This window comes from Mastomys coucha, unplaced genomic scaffold (assembly GCF_008632895.1).
Source record: "Mastomys coucha isolate ucsf_1 unplaced genomic scaffold, UCSF_Mcou_1 pScaffold21, whole genome shotgun sequence".
In the NCBI taxonomy this organism is placed as follows: Eukaryota; Metazoa; Chordata; class Mammalia; order Rodentia; family Muridae; genus Mastomys; species Mastomys coucha.
Window position 1 is genome coordinate 21,651,084 of NW_022196904.1, and position 19,495 is coordinate 21,670,578.

A 19,495-nucleotide genomic window follows, 5' to 3' on the forward strand; every position below is an offset into this window, starting at 1 on the left:
CGGTTAAGAGCACTGACTGCTCTTCCTAAGGTCCTGAGTTCAAATCCCAGCAGCCACATGGTGGCTCACAACCATCCGTAATGAGATCTGATATCTGATGCCCTCTTCTGGTGCGTCTGAAGACAGCTACAGTGTATTACCCGAGGGGGGCCCCCCGGACCCAGCAGATGTCCTGAGTTCAATTCCCAGCAACCACATGATGGCTCACGGCCTTCTGTACAGCTACAGTGTACTCACACACATTAAAAAATAAATTAAAAAAAATATTTTTTTTTGGTTCTTTTAGAGACAGGGTTTCTCTGTGTAGCCCTGGCTGTCCTGGAGCTCACTCCGTAGACCAGGCTGGCCTCGAACTCAGAAGTCCGCCTGCCACTGCCTCCCAAAGTGCTGGGATGATTAAAGGCATGCGCCACCACCACCCGGCATAAATAAACCTTAAGAAAGAAAGAAAAAAAGAAAGAGAGAGAGAGAGAGAGAGAGAGAGAGAGGGAGAGAGAGAGAGAGAGAGAGAGGAAAGGCTGTGCTGGAGAGATAGCTCAGCTGCGAAGAGAAGAAACTGCTCTAGCTGAAGACCCAGGTTCGGGTCCCAGCACTGCTCACAATCTCCTGTAACTCCAGTTCCAGGGGATCTGACACCCTCTCCTGACTTCCACTGCATATGCGTGGTGCACAGACAGACGAGCATGCAAGCAAAACGCTTCTAATAAAACAAAAAATTTTAAAAGTCTTCGAAAAATAAATTTAAAAAAAAAACTCGGTCTGAGAATAACCCCTGATTTCTGGAGTGCTAGCACAAGTGAGAGGAAGAGTCGTAGCTCACTTGTGATAAAAACTTGCCACTCTGGGAAAAAAGTAAGGAGCGAAGAGTCAAGACAGAGCCAGGAAAAGATCTAGAATTCCCACCCAAGGTGCCGACTCCGACTTCCGGGAGAGAGGGGAAGCGTGTCGAAGGGGCGTGGCTACGCGCTTCCGTCTCGCGCCGTGCGTCACCGCGCGCAGGCGCTCCTTTCCACGTGCGAAAGCCTGAGACTCGTGGAGTCGGGGACGCCGCAGGTTGCCTGAGTCGCGCGACCAGAACGCAGGGATGAAGCCAGGTAGGGGCCGCGGTGCGGGCAGGACTCGGAGGCTCTAGACGCGGCGCGCGGGAACCGCGGCTGCTCCGGGCCCGGGGGATGTGGCCCGGAGCTCGGCTCACCGACCGGCCTACAGGCTTGCTGCTTTTGACCGGCCGGTGCGGCCCTCCAGACCCTGACTCAGGGCTGGGGCTTGGATTTCCGAGCGTTAGGTCGCAGATGGAAAGGCCCCCTGTCCCCACCCCGAGCCTTGCCTGTTGCCGCCGTCACCCACTGTCATTCCCCGTTACCGATAACTTGGTCCCCAACCCAGCTTCCCCCGGGGTGAATGAGGACCTCCGGCTCCGTGGTGTGCGGCGCTCGCGTGCACGGGCTCACCGCGCTTCCGGGAGGGGCGGGGCCCGAGGCGTGTAAGAGCAGACCATCTGGGGACCCGGGAGTCCCTGCTCTGGAGTGAGAGACGTTACTATCCCGGCTTGAGGAGGGGTAGGCGACTGGAAGTGACTGAGGTTGGTTTTGGTTTGGTTTGTGAGCGCATCTTGCCACATGACTCTGGCTAGCCGGGATCCACCAGCCTCTATCTCCAGAGTATTGGGATTGAAGGCATGCGCCACCACGCCTGGCCTGAGAAATGTATTCATCTATTTCCCGCGGTTTTTTTTTTTTTTTTTTTTTTTTTTGATGAGCCCACTGTATGGTGGATGATGGCGAGAGTTCTGGCTTTGACAATAGAAAGTTCTCGTTTCTCCCTTGAATTTTTAATGGATACGTGATTTTTTTTTTTTTTTTTTTTTTTTTTGGCGGTATGTTACTCTGGGCTGTAACAGCACTGCTTGTCAATCCTAGCACTCGGGAAGCGGAGGCAGTTAGATAATTGAGTTTAACACAAGTCTGTGCTACGTTAATGATAACATGAGCTTTTCACCGTTGCCAAAGGATCAGTTTTCACTACTGCAGGTTTTTGTCTGGTGTGTGGACAGCTGAGAGTAGATCGCTGCAGGGGATAGTGACCCATCTCTCCCTCCCAGACACGTTGAATATCTGGGGCTCTGTTCTGAAAGTCTGGTGAACTAGGGTGAAGGGATTGTATGTTCTACTGGCATCCTGTTATCTGTGTTTTCCCCCCAACCTTTCTCTATCTCATGATGGAATGAGAATTGTAGAGCAGCCGAATCTTCAGTGACAGTTGTGTCTTGAGTACAGAAGCACCTTTGGGGGACATTTCTCAACAAGGTCCTTTATTTTTATGTTTGTGTATTGGAATGACATCTTGTTGTAATAGCCTAGGCTAGCCTCAGACTCAACTTCCCAAGTGGCAGGATTGCAGGCATGTGAGGCCTCACCCTGCTGGAGTTGCTAGTTTGGAGGTGGGAAGACTTCTAGAGGAAAGCAGATTCTAAAACAGCAGACTGTGTGTGGTCAAAGGAGTCTTGTAGAGTAGTGAATCCTTTTGGTTCATTTTCCTAAAAATCTCAGGACCAGAAATGGATCCTGATACACGTTGAGTGTTATGTGACTGAGTTGACCCTGAGATCCACAGGTCCCCATGAGGATACCAACAACTTGCCAGATCTCTGTTCTGTCAGGCCCAGGTTGAGTCTCATAGCCCTGGCTAGTGGCTCCTTTCCTAAGTACTCTTGGTGTATACAGTTACTTGATTTTTCCTGTCATTCCCATATGCCTTTGCTACGTTAAGGGTCTTGAGTAACAGTGACATGGCCATCCTCCCATATGAGCTACAGGACACCATTCTCTTCTGAATGAAAACAAGTGGTTTCTCTGTGAGGCAGAATTGAGGGCCTTGAGTCAGCAGGGCTGTGGCCGTGGCTCAGTTGGTAAAGTGCTTGCCTAGCATGCAGGAAACTATAGCTTTATTCCCCTGTGCCACACAGGAATAGGCGTGGTGGCAAACATCCATTTTTCTGCACTCGAGGTAGAAGGAAGATCAGAAATTCAGATTGATCCTCCATTGATTGTATAGTGCGGCTCGACACCCTGTCTCAAAGTCATCGTCAGACATTTGCTGTTTGATTTGTTAGTGTCAGCATTGGATTGTGCTAGGATGCTGTAACCAGAATAATTACAAAGTCTTGTGCATTTGGAACTTGGTACCAGTGAGAGTGACAGTTAAATGTAATGTGACAAGAAAGCAGGGCGCGGGCAGGGTGTGCTGGGTCTGTACCACTTACCCAAGTGCAGGAGGCGAAGGGGTGCCATGCCCATTGGCAGGAGCTGTAAAGAGGGAGCACCTCCTGTGAAATCTAAAAGCCAGCTCTTTGCAGATGAGGGACAGCCTTGGGTTGATGAGTCTCAGTTTAGGCTATACCTTAGAGTCCTGCAGGGAACTCAAAAAGAAAAAAATGCCAGTCTTGGGGATTCACGGTAAAGAAAAGAATTCTGATTTTATTGTAGATGTTGAGGTGGGGAAGGTAGAAACGGGGTTTGGGGTGTCTGAGAGTTCTGAAGATGAAACTTAATTTAAAAACAACTTAGAGCCGGGCAGTGGTGGCACACGCCTTTAATCCCAGCACTTGGGAGGCAGAGTCAGGCAGATTTCTGAGGCCAGCCAGGCTACACAGAGAAACCTTGTCTCGAAAAAGACAAAAAACCACTTAGTTAGATACATACAATTCTTGGAATACAAAAAATTTGATTTGAACTCCTTCTGGATCTTTTAAATAAGCTACACACTGTTTTCTGTGAAGTGTTTGAAAGCAATAAAAACTATAATTTGTTAAAAAAAAAATAACCTAGTTAGAAATAGATACCAAGTTGTACAGGTTTTTGTTTGTTTTTGAATTCTGAGGAGTTGAACTCAGAGCCTGGCATATTAGAGCTACGGTGCTCAGCCCCTCAAGTGGAGTGTGTTAGAAAGGCCAAAGAACAAACAAAAAGTAAAAGGACAAAGCTAATTTTTTTTGTTTCACATACCATTAGGAGTACTACTGAGGCGGCACACTCCTTTAATCTCAGCACTTGGAGGAGAGACGGGTGTATCCTTGGGTTTGAAGCCAACCTGATATACACATAGGGAGCTCCAGATTGGTCGGGATACATGGTGAGACCTTAACTCAAAAACAGCTAAAGGAGGCTGAAGGTTAAGAGCACTGGCTGTCAATTCCCAGCATGCCACCACGTAGCAGCTCACAACTGTCTGTATCTCCTGTTCCAGAGGATCTGACATCCACATACAGATAAATGTTCAGGCAAAACACGAATGTTCATAAAGACTTTTTTGTTTTGTTTTGGCTGTCCTGGAGCTTACTCTGTAGACCAGGCTGGCCTCGAACTCAGAAATCTGCCCGCCTCTGCCTCCCAAGTGCTGGGATTAAAGGTGTGCATCACCACCGCCCGGCTGTTCATAAAGTTAATTAAAAAAAAAAGTTTTTAAAACTTGGGGCATTGGTGGTGCACGCCTTTAATCCCAGCACTTGGGAGGCAGAGACAGGCAGATTTCTGAGTTTGAGGCCAGCCTGGTCTACAGAGTGAGTTCCAGGACAGCCAGGGCTATACAGAGAAACCCTGTCTCGAAAAGCCAAAAAAAAAAAAAAAAATGTTTTAAAAACAATAAAAAAATGTTTGAAGCTGTCAATGGGATATAGTTACAAGGCTGAGACAAAAACTTTGAGTTTTTACCGACAGTTTATGTCCAGTGAGATCATTTTGAGCCACCCCCAATCTTCAAGGTGTGTTTTCAGATACTCTTAAAAAATTATTATATTTTATATATATATATATATATATATATAACTGTATATATAGAGAGAACTGTGTGTATGTATGGAGGGGGGACGACACTGTAGCTGTCTTCAGATGCACCAGAAGAGGGCATTGGATCCTATTACAGATGGTTGAGGGCCACCTATGTGGTTGCTGGGAATTGAACTCAGGACCTCTGGAAGAGCATCCATTACTCTTAACCACTAAGCCATCTCTCCAGCCCTCAGATAAACTCTTGTGCCCTACCTCCAATAATATCGAAAAGTTTTTTGGAATCATCATAGAAAAGCTAAAGTAACAAGTCCAGTCCAATGCAATGCTTGCTGCTCTATGGACAGTGTTTGCTGCACCCTGTAGCTGGGAGATGAGGGGCAAGCCCTTGAACACTATTACTGAGCTGCATCCTCAGCCCAACCATTCTCCTTTTGAAGCAAGGTCTCACCATGAGGCCCACTGGAGTCTCCTGCCTCCACCTTGTAGACTACTGGAGTCACGGGCATGGTCTGCTACACCTGGGGTTAAGCCCACGCTGATGTACTGATGTGCTCTAGCCTGCCCATGTAGACCATTGCTCATCCTTAAAAGGACAAGTTGGGGATTTTCTTCATTTTCCCCCTGTGCTGGGAAGGATGTTGCAGTCTTGAAAGCAGGGAGATGGATTAGCAGAACTGAGCATCAGACTGGGGGGGGGGGGGGGGGTTGCACTTGTATCCAGAGGTCTTGAAGATACTGTGAAGGCATAGCAGATCCTGTTGCTATCAAGCATATGTGTATGCGGGGCTCATTAATATGAGGGATAAAATGAGTTGTGTGAAGCTGTCCCACCAAGAAAACTAGAATATCTACATTCTGCCTCATCCCTAATTAGATAGTCTATGGCATGTTCTGCCTTTAATGGCCTTGTGCTGATGCACCTTATAAAAAGGCTATGATGCTGGGCCTGTAAACACAGAACTTGGGAAGTGGAAGCAGGAGAATCAGGATCTACGTGGTGACTTCACTGCCAGCCTGGAATATTTGATAGCGTATTTCAAGAAAACTCTCATTGGGTTTGGTTTTCTGGGAGGTTCCCATGTATCCATCTGTGCTGTAGAACTGAAGATGGCTTTCATTGTTGATTACCACCCCTCCTTTTACGTGTCCATTCTGCTGATGGACATTGGGTAGGTGCTGACTATGGTAGACATTTCCCTGAGCACAGAGCCCTGTGCTTTGCTGATTTCTCAGATTTGTGGACCTGACAAAGTAAGGGTCCTTCTTAAGCTCCATTGCCCTAATCCCCATTTCCATTTCTGCTACAGGTTTCAGCCCCCGTGGGGGCGGCTTTGGTGGCAGAGGCGGCTTTGGTGACAGAGGTGGTAGAGGAGGAGGCCGAGGAGGCCGAGGAGGCTTCGGTGGTGGCCGAGGAGGCTTTGGCGGTGGAGGCCGAGGTCGAGGCGGAGGGGGTGGTGGCTTCAGGGGACGAGGAGGTGGAGGTGGCCGAGGTAAGTGAGGTTGACGTGGGGGTTGGTGCAGGTTCTCAAAGGACAAAGGGAGGGAAGATGTGAGGGCTTCCCTCTCCTACTGCAGTTCTCTCTTACAGGTGGAGGCTTCCAATCTGGGGGCAACCGGGGTCGAGGTGGTGGCCGGGGAGGCAAGAGAGGAAACCAGTCAGGGAAGAATGTGATGGTGGAGCCACATCGGCATGAAGGTGGGTGAGGCAGGTGGGGAATTGGCTGGAGCCAGACGTGGACCATGGCTACACTGTCCCCAGCAACACTCTACTCTCCCCCCCTCACCAGGTGTCTTTATCTGTCGAGGAAAGGAGGACGCCCTTGTCACAAAGAATCTGGTCCCTGGAGAATCTGTGTATGGAGAGAAGAGAGTCTCTATTTCAGTGAGTCCTGGACCCCTGTCCAAAGTACCAGGCCCCAGCTGATAGATAGCATTGCCTGCAGTCCAGTCTTCTTGCTGGTGTGTCCTACACAGGACCGCTGAGAGATGTCTTAATGCATAAGTCAGGCTGTGGCCTCAGAGCTGCTGCAGTTCCCAGCTCTGTACTAAACTGTTTCCTTGTCCCCTGTGTTTGGTCAGACACTGCCTGCTCCTTCTGATGAGGCTCTGTTACATTGCCCTCCTTGTCTAAGCAGTCCTCACTGCCTCAGCCATAGGCCTCCTTGTTTACCTCCCACTCTGTGCCTGGAGTGTTCTTCCCAGGGTGGTGTGAATGGCTTCCTCTTCATCTCCAGGATTGGTTCAAAAGTGTCCCAACCCTTCCTGGTCCATTTTCTCTTTTTCACATTTTCCTTGCTTTGTTCTGGTTTCATATCCTCCCTCCTGGCTTGGTCTCTATAGCCTGTTACCATCTCCTGTGTCAGTTTGTATTTAGTTCAATGAGTACTCATCTCTCAGGGCAGGATATATGTCCTATTCGCTGTTGTTTCAGCACCTTTGTGTTGGGACAAGACATAATGCCTAATGCCCAGTTCTGTATTTCACTTCTATATTTTCTGTCTTGGTCCCTGCTATACATCTCCATTTGATTCTTACATAGTGATTGGAATGCACAGGGTTTTTTTGGGGGGGGGGGGGGGGGGGGGGTTGGGCTAGGGTTACAGGGAATGGTGTCCTGTACAAGAATCCAGCACTGATTCTGTCCCCATCTCTCTTGGCTCAGGAAGGAGATGACAAAATTGAGTACCGAGCCTGGAACCCCTTCCGCTCCAAGCTGGCAGCAGCAATCCTGGGCGGTGTAGACCAGATCCACATCAAGCCAGGGGCCAAGGTGCTCTACCTTGGGGCAGCCTCAGGCACCACCGTCTCCCACGTCTCTGATATCGTCGGCCCGGTGAGTGGTGGTCAGACAGGTGGTGGGGATGGGCCTGACCATTTCCCTGCACTGTGTGATGTAGATGGAGCCAGGTCATCCCTCATTCTGTGACAGGAACAGCTTGAAGCACCACTTCTGAGTTCCTGATTTTAATTGTGAGCCAGAGAGTGTTGTCAGTGTTAAAGTAACCCAGAGCTAGGAATGTAGATACCAAACTATTTTTATTGAAAAATTTATGTCCAAGGGCTGAAAGGAGTGATTCAGTCATTAATTGCCACATAATGGTGAGGACCTGATTTTGATCCTCAGAATCCATTTTTAAAAACAAAACAGGTGTGGCAGTATGCCCTCATGGTAACAGCTCAAGAGTGCAGCAGCAGGCCGGTCTCTGGTGCCTGCAGAGCCGTCAGCACGTGAGAGACCTTGTCTCAAAAACATGATAGGCCTGGCGGTGATGGTGGTGTGTGCCTTTAATCTCAACACTGGGGAGACAGAGGCAGCAGATCTTGTGAGTTCGAGGACAGCCAAGGTTACACAGAAACCCTGTCTCAAAAAACAGAAAATAAAGGAAGAAAAAAATAGGATGGGTAGAGTTCCTAAGGAGTGGCACCTCACATTGACCTCTGGCTTCCACGCAGACAAAGCATTCATGTCCCCACAATGTAGTTTGTTGCCCTTGCCCACACCCCCAGCCCCACCCAGCATTGGGTGTTGTACCTAAGGCTTGAAATGCTAGGCAGGTATGCTAACCCTGAGTTACATCCTAGCCTTAGTTTCTACTAGTGAGCTTATGTTCTCTGTGGCAGTACAGGATCCCAGTGCAGAGAGCACTTTGTTCTTGGGGGTCTCATTGGACAGCTGCTTGCTCCTTGACTGGATTGTAGGCTGTTGCATTTAGTTAGTGAGAGCGAAGCACACACCTTTGTGGTCCTAGCCTAAGCTCTGTAGTTAGACCTCCTCTAAAAACAACCAGCAACAGCACTCAGACCTGTGGAGGCATTTTGGCAGTGTGTAGCTTCAGGGAGGCACCCAAGCTCTCTGAGCCAGGGGCTAACCCCCTGGAGAAACTGCTTAGAAAATTAAATATTTCCTGTGAGTGCTGGTCCATTGCAAATGCTATGCTCTGTTCCTTATGTCTCTATCTACCCTGGATGCCTGAACTTCAACCCTGTGTTGAGAGCCTGGGCTCATGGGTCAGATAAATTGGGATCTTAAAGCTTTGTTGTTTATGAGTAACCACAGCTCATGACTTTTCATCTCCAGGCCCATTTATTCATCTGGGCTGTAGACATAATGACAGTTATTTCAAAGCAGGGTTTTGATTGAGGGCCTGAGAACCTGCTACAAGAGGTGCCCAGTCTCGGGTGTTAGCAGCTGTACTGGAGCCCAGTGTGTGCTCATTGATGGTGGGTTGGTTTTAGGATGGTCTGGTCTACGCCGTTGAGTTCTCCCACCGCTCTGGCCGTGACCTCATCAACTTGGCCAAGAAGAGGACCAACATTATTCCTGTAATCGAGGATGCTCGGCACCCACACAAATACCGCATGCTTATTGGTGAGGGCCCTGGGGGTGCCCCGGGGGAGGTAGGATAAGCCACTGCATGTTTCCCGGAGAATGCGATGCTGACAGAGCCTGACTTAGGTGGAGTTAGAGTGATGATGAGCAGGCCTCTGCACTGCAGCAGTGTGGGGAGCTGCGGGTACAAATTGTGTCAGGGTCAGTTCTGCTCCCTCTAACACTTGGTGCGTTTTTGCACTGCCCTGGTTTGTGTTTTAAAGCCATCATCTGATGAAATTCCAGCTCTAACCATAGCAAGTATGACCCCATGGCTTTGTTTTGTAAAAACACCTCAAAGGTCTAGTATAAAAGTGGAGAGAGCCTCGTGAATTCCCCCAGAGGTGCTCGATGCTTGCCATCACTTTTCTGATCCTTAAAGGACGTTTTTACTCCAGCACACTTTTTATTAAGTCACATTAGCTTAAAGCAATACCTTCCCATTGCACGATTTGGTTTGGTTTTTATGGGGTTTGTTTTTGTTTTTCCTGTGCATTTTCTCAGTGCACTCAGCCCCCCCATCCTTGTCATTTGACAGCCCTGCCCATCTTGTCTTGCACTCAGCACATTACCCCACCCCACCCCCACCCTCCATCCTTGTCATTTGACAGACAGCCCTGCCCACGTCTTGTCTTTGACTGCTCACATTTACTTGGCTTTTTGATGACATGTCTGTCTCCTCCCCAGACCCGGGAGGATCTCGAGGGCAGGGTCCGGGTCTGACTCGTCTCTGTATCCCCCACACCCAGCCCAGGGCTGGCCACAGAGTAGGTGGCAACCGTTGGTTTACAACAGGAGTGGATGAGTGATGTGGCTTTCGGGTTCTGGTTCCACCTTTGGGGTGCTTTGGAGGGAGGCTATGTGGCGGGGAGTAAGACTGGAGGTAAGAGAGTCCCAGGAACCTGGTGGTGAAGGAACACAGGCCCCTGTTGGGAGGCTCTGGGAAGCTCTCTGCTGGCTTGTTTGTAATGCTGTCCCTTTTTTCCTTAGCAATGGTGGATGTTATCTTTGCTGATGTGGCACAGCCAGACCAAACTCGGATTGTGGCCCTGAATGCCCACACCTTCTTGCGGAATGGAGGACACTTTGTGATTTCCATTAAGGTATGGGTCTTGAAGTGTAAGGTTGAGCAGCAACAGAGTATGGTGTGGGTGCTTGATTTCTTGTGGCTGAGCTTGGTTTCTTTATTAGTCCTATTTATGGTTGAAGTGAAGATTGATAAATGTTAAACGTTTGGAACAGATTGTAGGGTAGAATAAATATTAACTGCTGCAAGTACATTTTTCAAAACGTTTTAATTTTAAATACAGAAAACTCTCAGTCATCCTCACCATGTTCAAAACTGGCCAGTCTATTGCTACATTTTTTTTCTACTGTTGCCAGTTGGACTTCTGGGATATGGAAGAAAATTCCTAACTTTAAACACTGCCTTAGATAAATGAAACAACCTGTTTCCAGTAAGAGCCTAATTAAAATTTCTTTAATGAAGTTAGAAAATTGGTTAAGCCTCGGTCTCCAAATCTGTAACAAAGACATACTTTTAAAGTCTTTTCTCCTTTCTAGGCCAACTGCATTGACTCCACAGCCTCAGCAGAAGCTGTGTTTGCATCTGAAGTGAAGAAGATGCAGCAAGAGAACATGAAGCCCCAGGAACAGTTGACGCTAGAGCCTTACGAACGAGACCACGCAGTGGTTGTAGGCGTGTACAGGTAAGTTCCAGAATAGACCTCTCCCTGACCTGTGGCCTAGAAGCTAAAAATGGTTACAAAACTCCACCCCCTCTGATTTCCTCACAGGCCACCTCCCAAGGCGAAGAACTGAAACTCAGTGCTGTCTGGATTGAAGAAGTGTGTGTTGCTACTGTTGCACGTGTGGCTTTTGATGGGGGCGGGGAGAGTTGTTTTGTTTTTCTATTAAAAGACTCATCTGTCTCCCCTGTCTGGTGCTGATTGCTAAGTGGCCTCAAGACGCATGCGCCCTTGATCAACTTTGCGTGCTGGGGGTGGTGCCTGGAAAGTTTCATCCGGTCACACGGTGCATGCTCCATTGGTGGCTGCTACGCACGTGCGCGGCTTAGCCCTCTTAAGGCGCAGGCGCACAGTGTTCCACTAGGTCACGTGAGGGGTGTGGGGGCGGAGCCGAGGCAGGGGGGCCGGTTTGTTGTGGTCGCCATTTTGCTGGTTGCATTACTGGGTAATCGGGGCCCTGGCTCGCCGCGTCCACCGGACATCCTCAGCCAGTGGGCAGGTCTGAGCTCGGACTCCCCGAGCAGTTTGAATCCCCTTACCCACGCCCTCAGGTAACGGTTCTGCGACGGGCGGGGCGGCACGCTTGGGTGGGGGACAGGCTGGGATCCGCCCTGCCCGTACCCGCGAGATTTAGCAAGGGAAAGAAGGGGGCTTCGGGCCATTGCAGCGCAGCCCGGCACATCATAGCCGGATTCCTGGAAGGGGCTGAGCCCGAGGGAGCCGTCCTGAGATGGAGTCTGGGAGGGGGCAGCAAGGCCCCACTCCCGCCCTTTGTTTGGGCTCGGCTACTCTGGCCGCTTCGCTGTCGCCTAGCAACAGCTGCCCTGAGTCCTAATTGGTTAAGCTCTTGGCAGCAGCTACCAATGGCGCGGTTGTTGCCATGGGAGGTGCGGCCTGCCGGGCTCACTTGGGCCCCGCCCGCCGGGACTCCACCGGCCGGGGCGGGCCTGCCGGGTGGGGGGCGGGACGCCAGGGTCCCTGGGGGCGGGTGGCCACGCGGGGCGGGGCTGGGCCGTAGGGCGAGGGTTAACTCGCCCCTCCCCCGTCCACCTGCTGTCCCCTTCCCCCGCGTGCCCTGGTCTGACCCTCGTCCCCTCCTTTCCCCGCCCCTCCCCCTCGGTGGCAGTGGCGGCGGCTGCTGTTGTCACCCACCGGGCCGCCTGTCCCGCTTGCCCTCACCGCCGCGGGGCTGGCTAGGCTAGCCGGGCCGGGGACAGGCGGCCACCTCCTCATCACCGCCGCCGCCACCGCCATGCTGGCCGCTCGCCCACCGCACTGGGGCCCCCATCGCGCTCCAGCCCCCCGTGGGCCCAGCGCCAGTCCTGACCCGGGTAGGGGTGGGAGCTGGAAAAGCTGGTCCTAGTGTGGGAGGGCTTGGGAAGAGGTTGTTTATCTCTGAAGCCCCAATAAAGGGGACCTGGAGTGGCAAGACATAGCATAGAAGGGAATCTGACAAGGAGGAGGCTCCTAAGGAGGGGATTTTGTTCCGAAGGACACTTTCAGGGAGTGAAGTCTTGTGCGATATTTAGGGATTTGGCTGTTGGGCCCTTCTAGGAATAGGCTCAATTGTGGAATGACCCGACTTAGAAATAGAGAAGATAGCAAGGATCCCAGGGTAAGGAAGAAAAATACCGTGACTCTTGGATGTTGAGAAATGACACCTCTCCCTTGTTTTCCTGGGGAGTAGGGGTCTTGGAGTAATGGGGAGATCCTAGTGGGATAAATATAGATGTCTTGGAAGAAGGATCCCTGGTGCTGGAGATATAGCGAGCAGGGAGCGGTGTTGGAGTATGGAGTTGGTCCCAGGGGAAAGTTCCATGGTGGTTGAGACATCTATAGCTTGCATGTAAAGGAGTTCTCAGATAACCTTGGTTTTGCTAGTGGGTAGACTAGGCTTGAAATTGGGCCCTTGGTGTTGAGGGAAGACCATGTGAGGGCGGGGCCTTATCTGAGGGACTCCGGCTAGCCACCAGCAGAATTTCAAAGAAAAACTGAATTCTGCTGCCCAGACTCTACACGGTTTCTGCCTTCTCTTTTGCTCTCCTAATTCCTGGCCTCTTTCTATCCTTCCTGCCCTGGCCTTGTACCTACTCTCTCCCACTCCTGTCTGGCTCTGATCACCCCCTTTTACATCTCTGGATGTGATGCCTCGTTCATTTATTTGGCTTCTCATTTGTTGAGAGACATGGCTGTGCTAACCCACTTGCCACCCTTTTCTGTTTCTACATGACAACCCGGTGCTGGTGCTCTGCCCTGTTCCCTGCCTCCCCCGGTCCTGCCCCCTAACTCATACCCTGACCTATATGCCTTCTTGTTCCATGTTGTCTTCCCACTTCCTACCTGCTCTCAGGTCTCAGCGGCGGTGGCAGCCGAGGTGCAGGATGCGAGAAGGCGCCCCCCGGCCGGGCTCCCGCTCCAGGCCTCACACCCCTGTGGCCCTCTGAGCCCACCATGGCCGTCCCACCAGGCCATGGTCCCTTCTCTGGCTTTCCGGGGCCCCAGGAACACACACAGGTAGGCATTCAGCTGGCTTCTCATCTGCCTGAGGACTGAAGGGTCTCCAGACAACAGCATGATTGTTGGAGGATCCCTGGGGATTTTGGAGGCCTCACAGTACTGGAAGAGTTTCAGGTAGTTGGACTTTGAAGAGTCCACCCTCGTTCCTGCTGAGGACTGAATTCTTGAGCTTCTCTGTGGCCAGCCCTCTCTCACAGCATGGTTTTGAAGTGTAATGTGTGTCTTGGGGTCAGAACTGTCACTGGCACAGAGCAGACAGGAACACGGGTCTGTCTGAGTGTTCACAACGACAAAGAGGTCTGAAGTAGGGGGCCTGAAAGAAACCTAGAGGGGGTGGAAAGGAAAACGAGCTGAGAGCCGTGGGAGACCCAGGGAGACTAATATTAATCCAAGAGCTTTTTAACTGGGCAGAGACACACAGTGAGGACATGGGGATACAGGAAATTCATTGGCATGGTTCTTTGAAACTGCAGTCTCAGGTGCAAAGATTCAGGGGAAAGAACCCAGATATGGAGCAAAAGAGCTGACCTGGGGCTGAATGGCAGAAGGTCAGAGGTAAATCACTCACTTCATATAGTGAACAGATGAATGGGGGACCCACAGTGTTTGCTTGTGCTGTACAGGATGGGATCAGAGATAAGAGACGTGTAGGCATGGTCGGATGGGTCGTCAGCTTACCATTCTCTCCCTAGAAGTTGGAGGTGAAGGCTTGTGCTCAGTGTCTGATCCTCTCTACCACAGGTATTACCTGATGTGCGGCTACTGCCCCGGAGACTGCCCTTGGCCTTCCGGGATGCGACCTCAGCCCCGCTGCGCAAGCTCTCAGTGGACCTCATCAAGACCTACAAGCACATCAATGAGGTGAGTGGGGAATGGAATTCCCTGGTTGGGTGTTAGAAAGGGTCCTGGCTTCTTGCCTGGGTCACTCAAGGGTCCGGTTTCCTGGCTGCCTGAGCAGGTATACTATGCGAAGAAGAAGCGGCGGGCCCAACAGGCACCACCCCAGGACTCGAGCACCAAAAAGGAGAAGAAGGTCCTGAATCATGGTTATGACGACGACAACCACGACTACATTGTGCGCAGTGGCGAGCGCTGGCTAGAACGCTATGAGATTGACTCTCTTATTGGCAAAGGCTCCTTTGGCCAGGTGTGGGACTCCCCACTCATCCAATACCTGGATGCAGACAACCATTAACCTTACCCAACATTCCCTCCTCCCCAAGTAGTTGCTGCAAGTCCTGTCCTGGGCCAGCCACTCAAGCCACTTAGTTTCCCTCTATCTTAGTTATAGGAGTATAAATCACAAGACTCCTTGTAAGATAACTGTTGTTATTTTCTATCCAGTAGGAGGGATGGGAGCCCTGGGCTGTGAGTTGTTAGAAAGGTGTGGTTGGTGGGCCTCCCACCTTTCCAGGTAACATTCCTTGTCTCGACAGGTGGTGAAAGCCTATGATCACCAGACTCAGGAGCTGGTGGCTATCAAGATCATCAAGAACAAAAAGGCCTTCCTGAACCAGGCACAGATTGAGCTGCGGCTACTGGAGCTGATGAACCAGCATGATACAGAGATGAAGTACTACATAGGTGAGGCCTGGGCGAGTGCAGGGTGCCTGTGGGAGAGATACCTCCACTGACAGTTGGAGCTTCTCAGTTCTCTAAATCTCCTGCTTTGGTCAGGATTTCTCTTTTATGCTCACTGAGGGCCAAATGTTGTAAACACTTGTCATGACTTACCTCCCCCCAACCTGGTGAGGGCGGGGCAGATTTGTGTACATGCTAGAGAGACTGAGGCACTCAGTGCCGTCACATCCATGGGGTGACAGTTCAGACTCAATAGTTGATAACGTGAAAAGCAGTGGCCTCTAGAGCTCTGGTTCTTGAGATATGTCTCAGTCTTTAGTTCATCTGGAAAGGGACTCTTTAATAAGAGGTCAGCCAGCATCCCTTGCCACATGGATAGACAGAGCAAAGATGAAAGCAGGTTCTTTTGGTAGTTTGGGTTTTTGGTGATGGTGATATTTTTGGAGGTTTGTTTTGCTATTCTGGGGATCAAGCCCAGTGCTTCATGTATACTAGGCAAACAGGGCCTCCCCCCAATCACCCTCACCCCAGAACATCTCCAGGCCTTTTTTTTTTACTTGACTATTTTGAGATAGGGTCTCACAAAATATATCCAGATGGACCTTGAGCTAACAATTTTTGTGCATCAGTATACAAAGACCTGGGTCTCCATGCCTACACCCCAGGCCTGGTTCAATGTTTAAAATGAAATGAGAAGTGTGGAGCTGATTTAAAGCTTTATTAGGAGGGGACAGTACCTTTTATTTCCCTTTGCAGTACTGGGGCTTGAACCCTGAGCCTTGTGGTTGCTAGGCAAACACGCTACTGCCCTTTGGTCATCCCATAATCTATGACACTAGTGTAACCCCTAGGTTATACCATCCAAGCTGGCCTTGAGCTCATCATCCTCCTGCTTTATCGTTCCAACTGCTGGGATTACAGTCATGCTCACTACTTCCTGCTGGCAGAACCCTTCCCTTTGGTAAAACCTGGAAGGTGTGAGAGACTAGAGAATTAACACACCTTGAAAGTCCAGCGATTCTGTGTAGAAACACATGAGGGCTCACTGCAGTTTACCAGAGTTGGTTACTGTGTGGTCCCATCACACCTGCCATCAGTGTGTCTAACCTGTTGCCCACGGTCACCTGTTGCCTGCAGTACACCTTAAGAGGCACTTCATGTTCCGGAATCACCTGTGCCTGGTGTTTGAGCTGCTGTCCTACAACCTGTACGACCTCCTCCGCAACACACACTTTCGAGGTGTCTCACTGAACCTGACGAGGAAGCTGGCACAGCAGCTCTGCACAGCTCTGCTCTTTCTGGCCACACCTGAGCTCAGCATCATCCACTGCGACCTCAAGCCTGAGAACATCCTGCTCTGCAACCCTAAGCGCAGTGCCATCAAGATCGTGGACTTCGGCAGCTCCTGCCAGCTTGGCCAGCGGGTGCGGGTCTCACTGTGGGCAGGGCCAATGGCTTTGGTGGGATGGGGCAGGACGGCTTCATATTGGCCCTGGAAGCTGATGGCCAAGAGATGATATTGGTCATAGGAAGGCCCGCCTGGAGAGAGGTGGTGGGAGGTGAAAGGGCAAAGACGACCCAAGCAAGGAAGAGAAAGAGTGAAGCTGAGGGCCAGGCGTTCCTCAGAGGAGTGGAGTTGTGATCTGAACCTCAGGCTGCTTTGCTGCTGAGCTCACAGGCAGCGTGCCATGAAGCCTTGCAGCCACATGTGAGCAGGCCAAGCCCTAGCACTTACTAATGTCGTATAGTGTGTGATGGCCAGCCTCTCTAAACAAGTAGGACCAGAGCTGGGAATGGAGACAGGGTTAAGGCAGGAAGGCCATTGAAGACTGGAGGCTGATGAGCAAGACAGTGACCATGGCTTCTGCAGCATTGCTGAGAACCTCATGACCTAGCGGTCCCATCCTGTTTTCAGGCAGGGGCTTGTCTTCAGTTGAATCTTCCAATGAAACCAGCAGGGGAGCTGGTGCCCTGACTACTGTCCCTTCCCCCAGATCTACCAATATATCCAGAGCCGCTTCTACCGCTCACCCGAGGTGCTCCTGGGCACACCCTATGACCTGGCCATCGACATGTGGTCCCTGGGCTGCATCCTTGTGGAGATGCACACCGGAGAGCCCCTCTTCAGTGGCTCTAATGAGGTATGCCCCTAGGTATACTGGAGGTGGAGGGGTGGAGCCTGGCCACCTGGCGCCCCTGACCACCGCCTGCCCGCAGGTGGACCAGATGAGCCGTATTGTGGAGGTGTTGGGCATCCCTCCCGCACCCATGCTGGAACAGGCACCCAAGGCTCGCAAGTACTTTGAGCGGCTGCCTGGGGGTGGCTGGACCCTACGAAGGACAAAGGAACTCAGGAAGGTGCGGCCCCTGCCCTATGCCACTTCTCCCTCCCTGGGTATCCCCTCACTCACACTTGGGGCTCCCCTGTCCCTGTGTCTTTCCCTGTCTTCCTCTCCCCCTTGTCTGTCCTTTCCTTCCTCCCCTCCCCTCCCCACCCCATCACCCTCCCACCCCACAGCTCTTGTTAGCTTTCTCTCCCTCTCTCTCGTGCTTCTGTTTCCCCGTGTGTGTCTCCCTGCCCCTCCTGCCCACTGACGGCCACTCTCTTGCCCCCCCTCCCACCCCCTCCCTGCCAGGATTACCAGGGCCCTGGGACACGGCGGCTGCAGGAGGTGCTGGGCGTGCAGACGGGCGGGCCCGGGGGCCGGCGGGCGGGGGAGCCGGGCCACAGCCCCGCCGACTACCTCCGCTTCCAGGACCTGGTGCTGCGCATGCTGGAGTATGAGCCCGCCGCCCGCATCAGCCCTCTGGGCGCTCTGCAGCATGGCTTCTTCCGCCGCACGGCCGACGAGGCCACCAACACGGGCCCGGCAGGCAGCAGTGCCTCCACCTCGCCGGCGCCCCTTGACACCTGCCCCTCCTCTAGCACGGCCAGCTCCATCTCCAGCTCTGGTGGGTGCCCTATGTCACATTTGTACTGCAGGGCCCAGCCTGGGAGGCCTAACCACTGGGCCTCTGTCATAGAACTATCAGATTCTGAGGTGGGGTGGGACAGTCCCATGTGACCCAGCAGGATCAGGAATTGGGGCAGGAGACTCGGTCCCTAGAACTGACTCTACCCTCCTGTAACTCTGACCCTAGATATCAAACTTGGGCTGTTGACAGCCTTCACACTTGCTCTGGTCTCAAAGCCTAAGCTTGGGGTCTAGGTGGTGAATAGATGTGCTCCCATCTTACCACTTCTGTCCTCTTTTCTCCTTTCTGGTGCTTCTAGGAGGCTCCAGTGGCTCCTCCAACGACAACAGGGCCTACCGCTACAGCAACCGATATTGTGGGGGCCCAGGGCCCCCCATCACTGACTGTGAGATGAACAGCCCCCAGGTACTGGAGCTGTGAGACTTTGGAAGAGGGTGGTAGGTGCCTGGGACTTGATCTCACTACCCACGACTCCTTTGCCTTTTTAGGTCCTACCCTCCCAGCCTTTGCGCCCCTGGGCAGGGGGTGATGTGCCCCACAAGACACATCAAGCCCCTACCTCTGCCTCAACATTGCCGGGGACTGGGGCTCAGTTACCCCCACAACCCCGCTGCCTTGGACGACCCCCATCACCAACATCACCACCACCCCCAGAGTTGATGGATGTGAGCCTGGTGGGCAGCCCTCCAGACTGCTCTCCACCTCCTCCAGCACCTGCCCCCCTGCACCCGGCTGCCTCAGCTCTCCGGACTCGGATGACGGGAGGTCGACCACCTCTCCCACCCCCTGATGACCCTGCCACTCTGGGGACTCGCCTGGGTCTCCATGGTGTACCCCAGAGCACAGCAGCCAGCTCATGACCCTGCCCCCTCCCTGGGGCCCCTCCTGAAGCCATACCCCCCCATCTGGGGGCCCTGGGCTCCCATCCTCATCTCTCCCCTTGACTGGACTTGCTGCTACCCAGCTGGGGTGGGTGAGGCCTGCACTGACTGGGGCCCAGGGCAGGGGTCAAGGGAGAGGAGTTTGGCCACACCCTCCCCACTAAGACTGGACCCTCCCCCCCTTGTTTTCTATTTATTGTACCAAAGACAGTGGTGGTCTGGTAGAGGGGAGATTCCCCCTTACCCAGGGCCCTAGGAGGGGGTGGGGGCAGGTAGGGGGAGATGGCCTTGCTCCTCCTCGCTGTACCCCCCAGTAAAAAGCTTTCTCACATGCCTGCCTGAGCGTTTGCAGGGCCTTGGCTCCCTCCCCTGACCCTCAGAGGCATGGTGGGGAAGGTTGTGTGGGGAAGGGGTTGCTTCATGGTGTGGGTATATCCCTCCTGGGGACATCATAGTTCTTGGTACAGGCATAGGGCAGCAGGAGATTGGTGGGCTGAGAAGCCTGGATACAAGAATCCTGGCCCATATTTGCCTTTTCCAGGGTAAAGGCCTCCTGGCCTGTTGCTAGGAATTGTGATGGTCTGCCCTCATCAGTCAGGGCTTCCACAGAGTCCACGCAGAAGTGGCTTTTTTTTT

At 52.2% G+C, this 19,495-nt stretch overlaps 2 protein-coding genes across 9 annotated transcripts; both read left to right on the plus strand.

The window, feature by feature from the left end:
• Window positions 1-963: 963 nt before the first annotated feature.
• Window positions 964-11,089, plus strand: Fbl (fibrillarin). The gene is made up of 9 exons (XM_031385880.1): window positions 964-1,094; window positions 6,095-6,277; window positions 6,376-6,483; window positions 6,575-6,669; window positions 7,450-7,620; window positions 9,024-9,156; window positions 10,147-10,259; window positions 10,720-10,865; window positions 10,953-11,089. Exons 1-9 carry the CDS (start codon window positions 1,085-1,087, stop codon window positions 10,975-10,977), a joined length of 984 nt encoding a protein of 327 aa, XP_031241740.1. The 5' UTR covers window positions 964-1,084; the 3' UTR covers window positions 10,978-11,089.
• A 199-nt stretch (window positions 11,090-11,288) lies between these two features.
• Dyrk1b (dual specificity tyrosine phosphorylation regulated kinase 1B) lies at window positions 11,289-19,190 on the plus strand. Of its 8 annotated transcripts, none has more exons than XM_031385878.1 (12): window positions 11,289-11,455; window positions 13,255-13,418; window positions 14,163-14,282; window positions 14,380-14,568; window positions 14,858-15,005; window positions 16,140-16,426; window positions 16,997-17,143; window positions 17,220-17,360; window positions 17,639-17,674; window positions 17,759-17,954; window positions 18,277-18,383; window positions 18,467-19,190. In XM_031385878.1, the coding sequence occupies exons 2-12, from the start codon at window positions 13,356-13,358 to the stop codon at window positions 18,836-18,838; spliced, it is 1,806 nt and encodes a 601-aa protein (XP_031241738.1). In that variant the 5' UTR covers window positions 11,289-11,455; window positions 13,255-13,355; the 3' UTR covers window positions 18,839-19,190. The 8 variants fall into 8 exon arrangements, with proteins under 8 accessions (XP_031241738.1, XP_031241735.1, XP_031241739.1 ...); XM_031385876.1 differs by lacking the exon at window positions 11,289-11,455 and adding exons at window positions 11,851-12,235; window positions 12,397-12,519 and having other exon boundaries at window positions 17,639-17,954; XM_031385873.1 differs by lacking the exon at window positions 11,289-11,455 and adding an exon at window positions 11,851-12,235.
• Window positions 19,191-19,495: the final 305 nt, after the last annotated feature.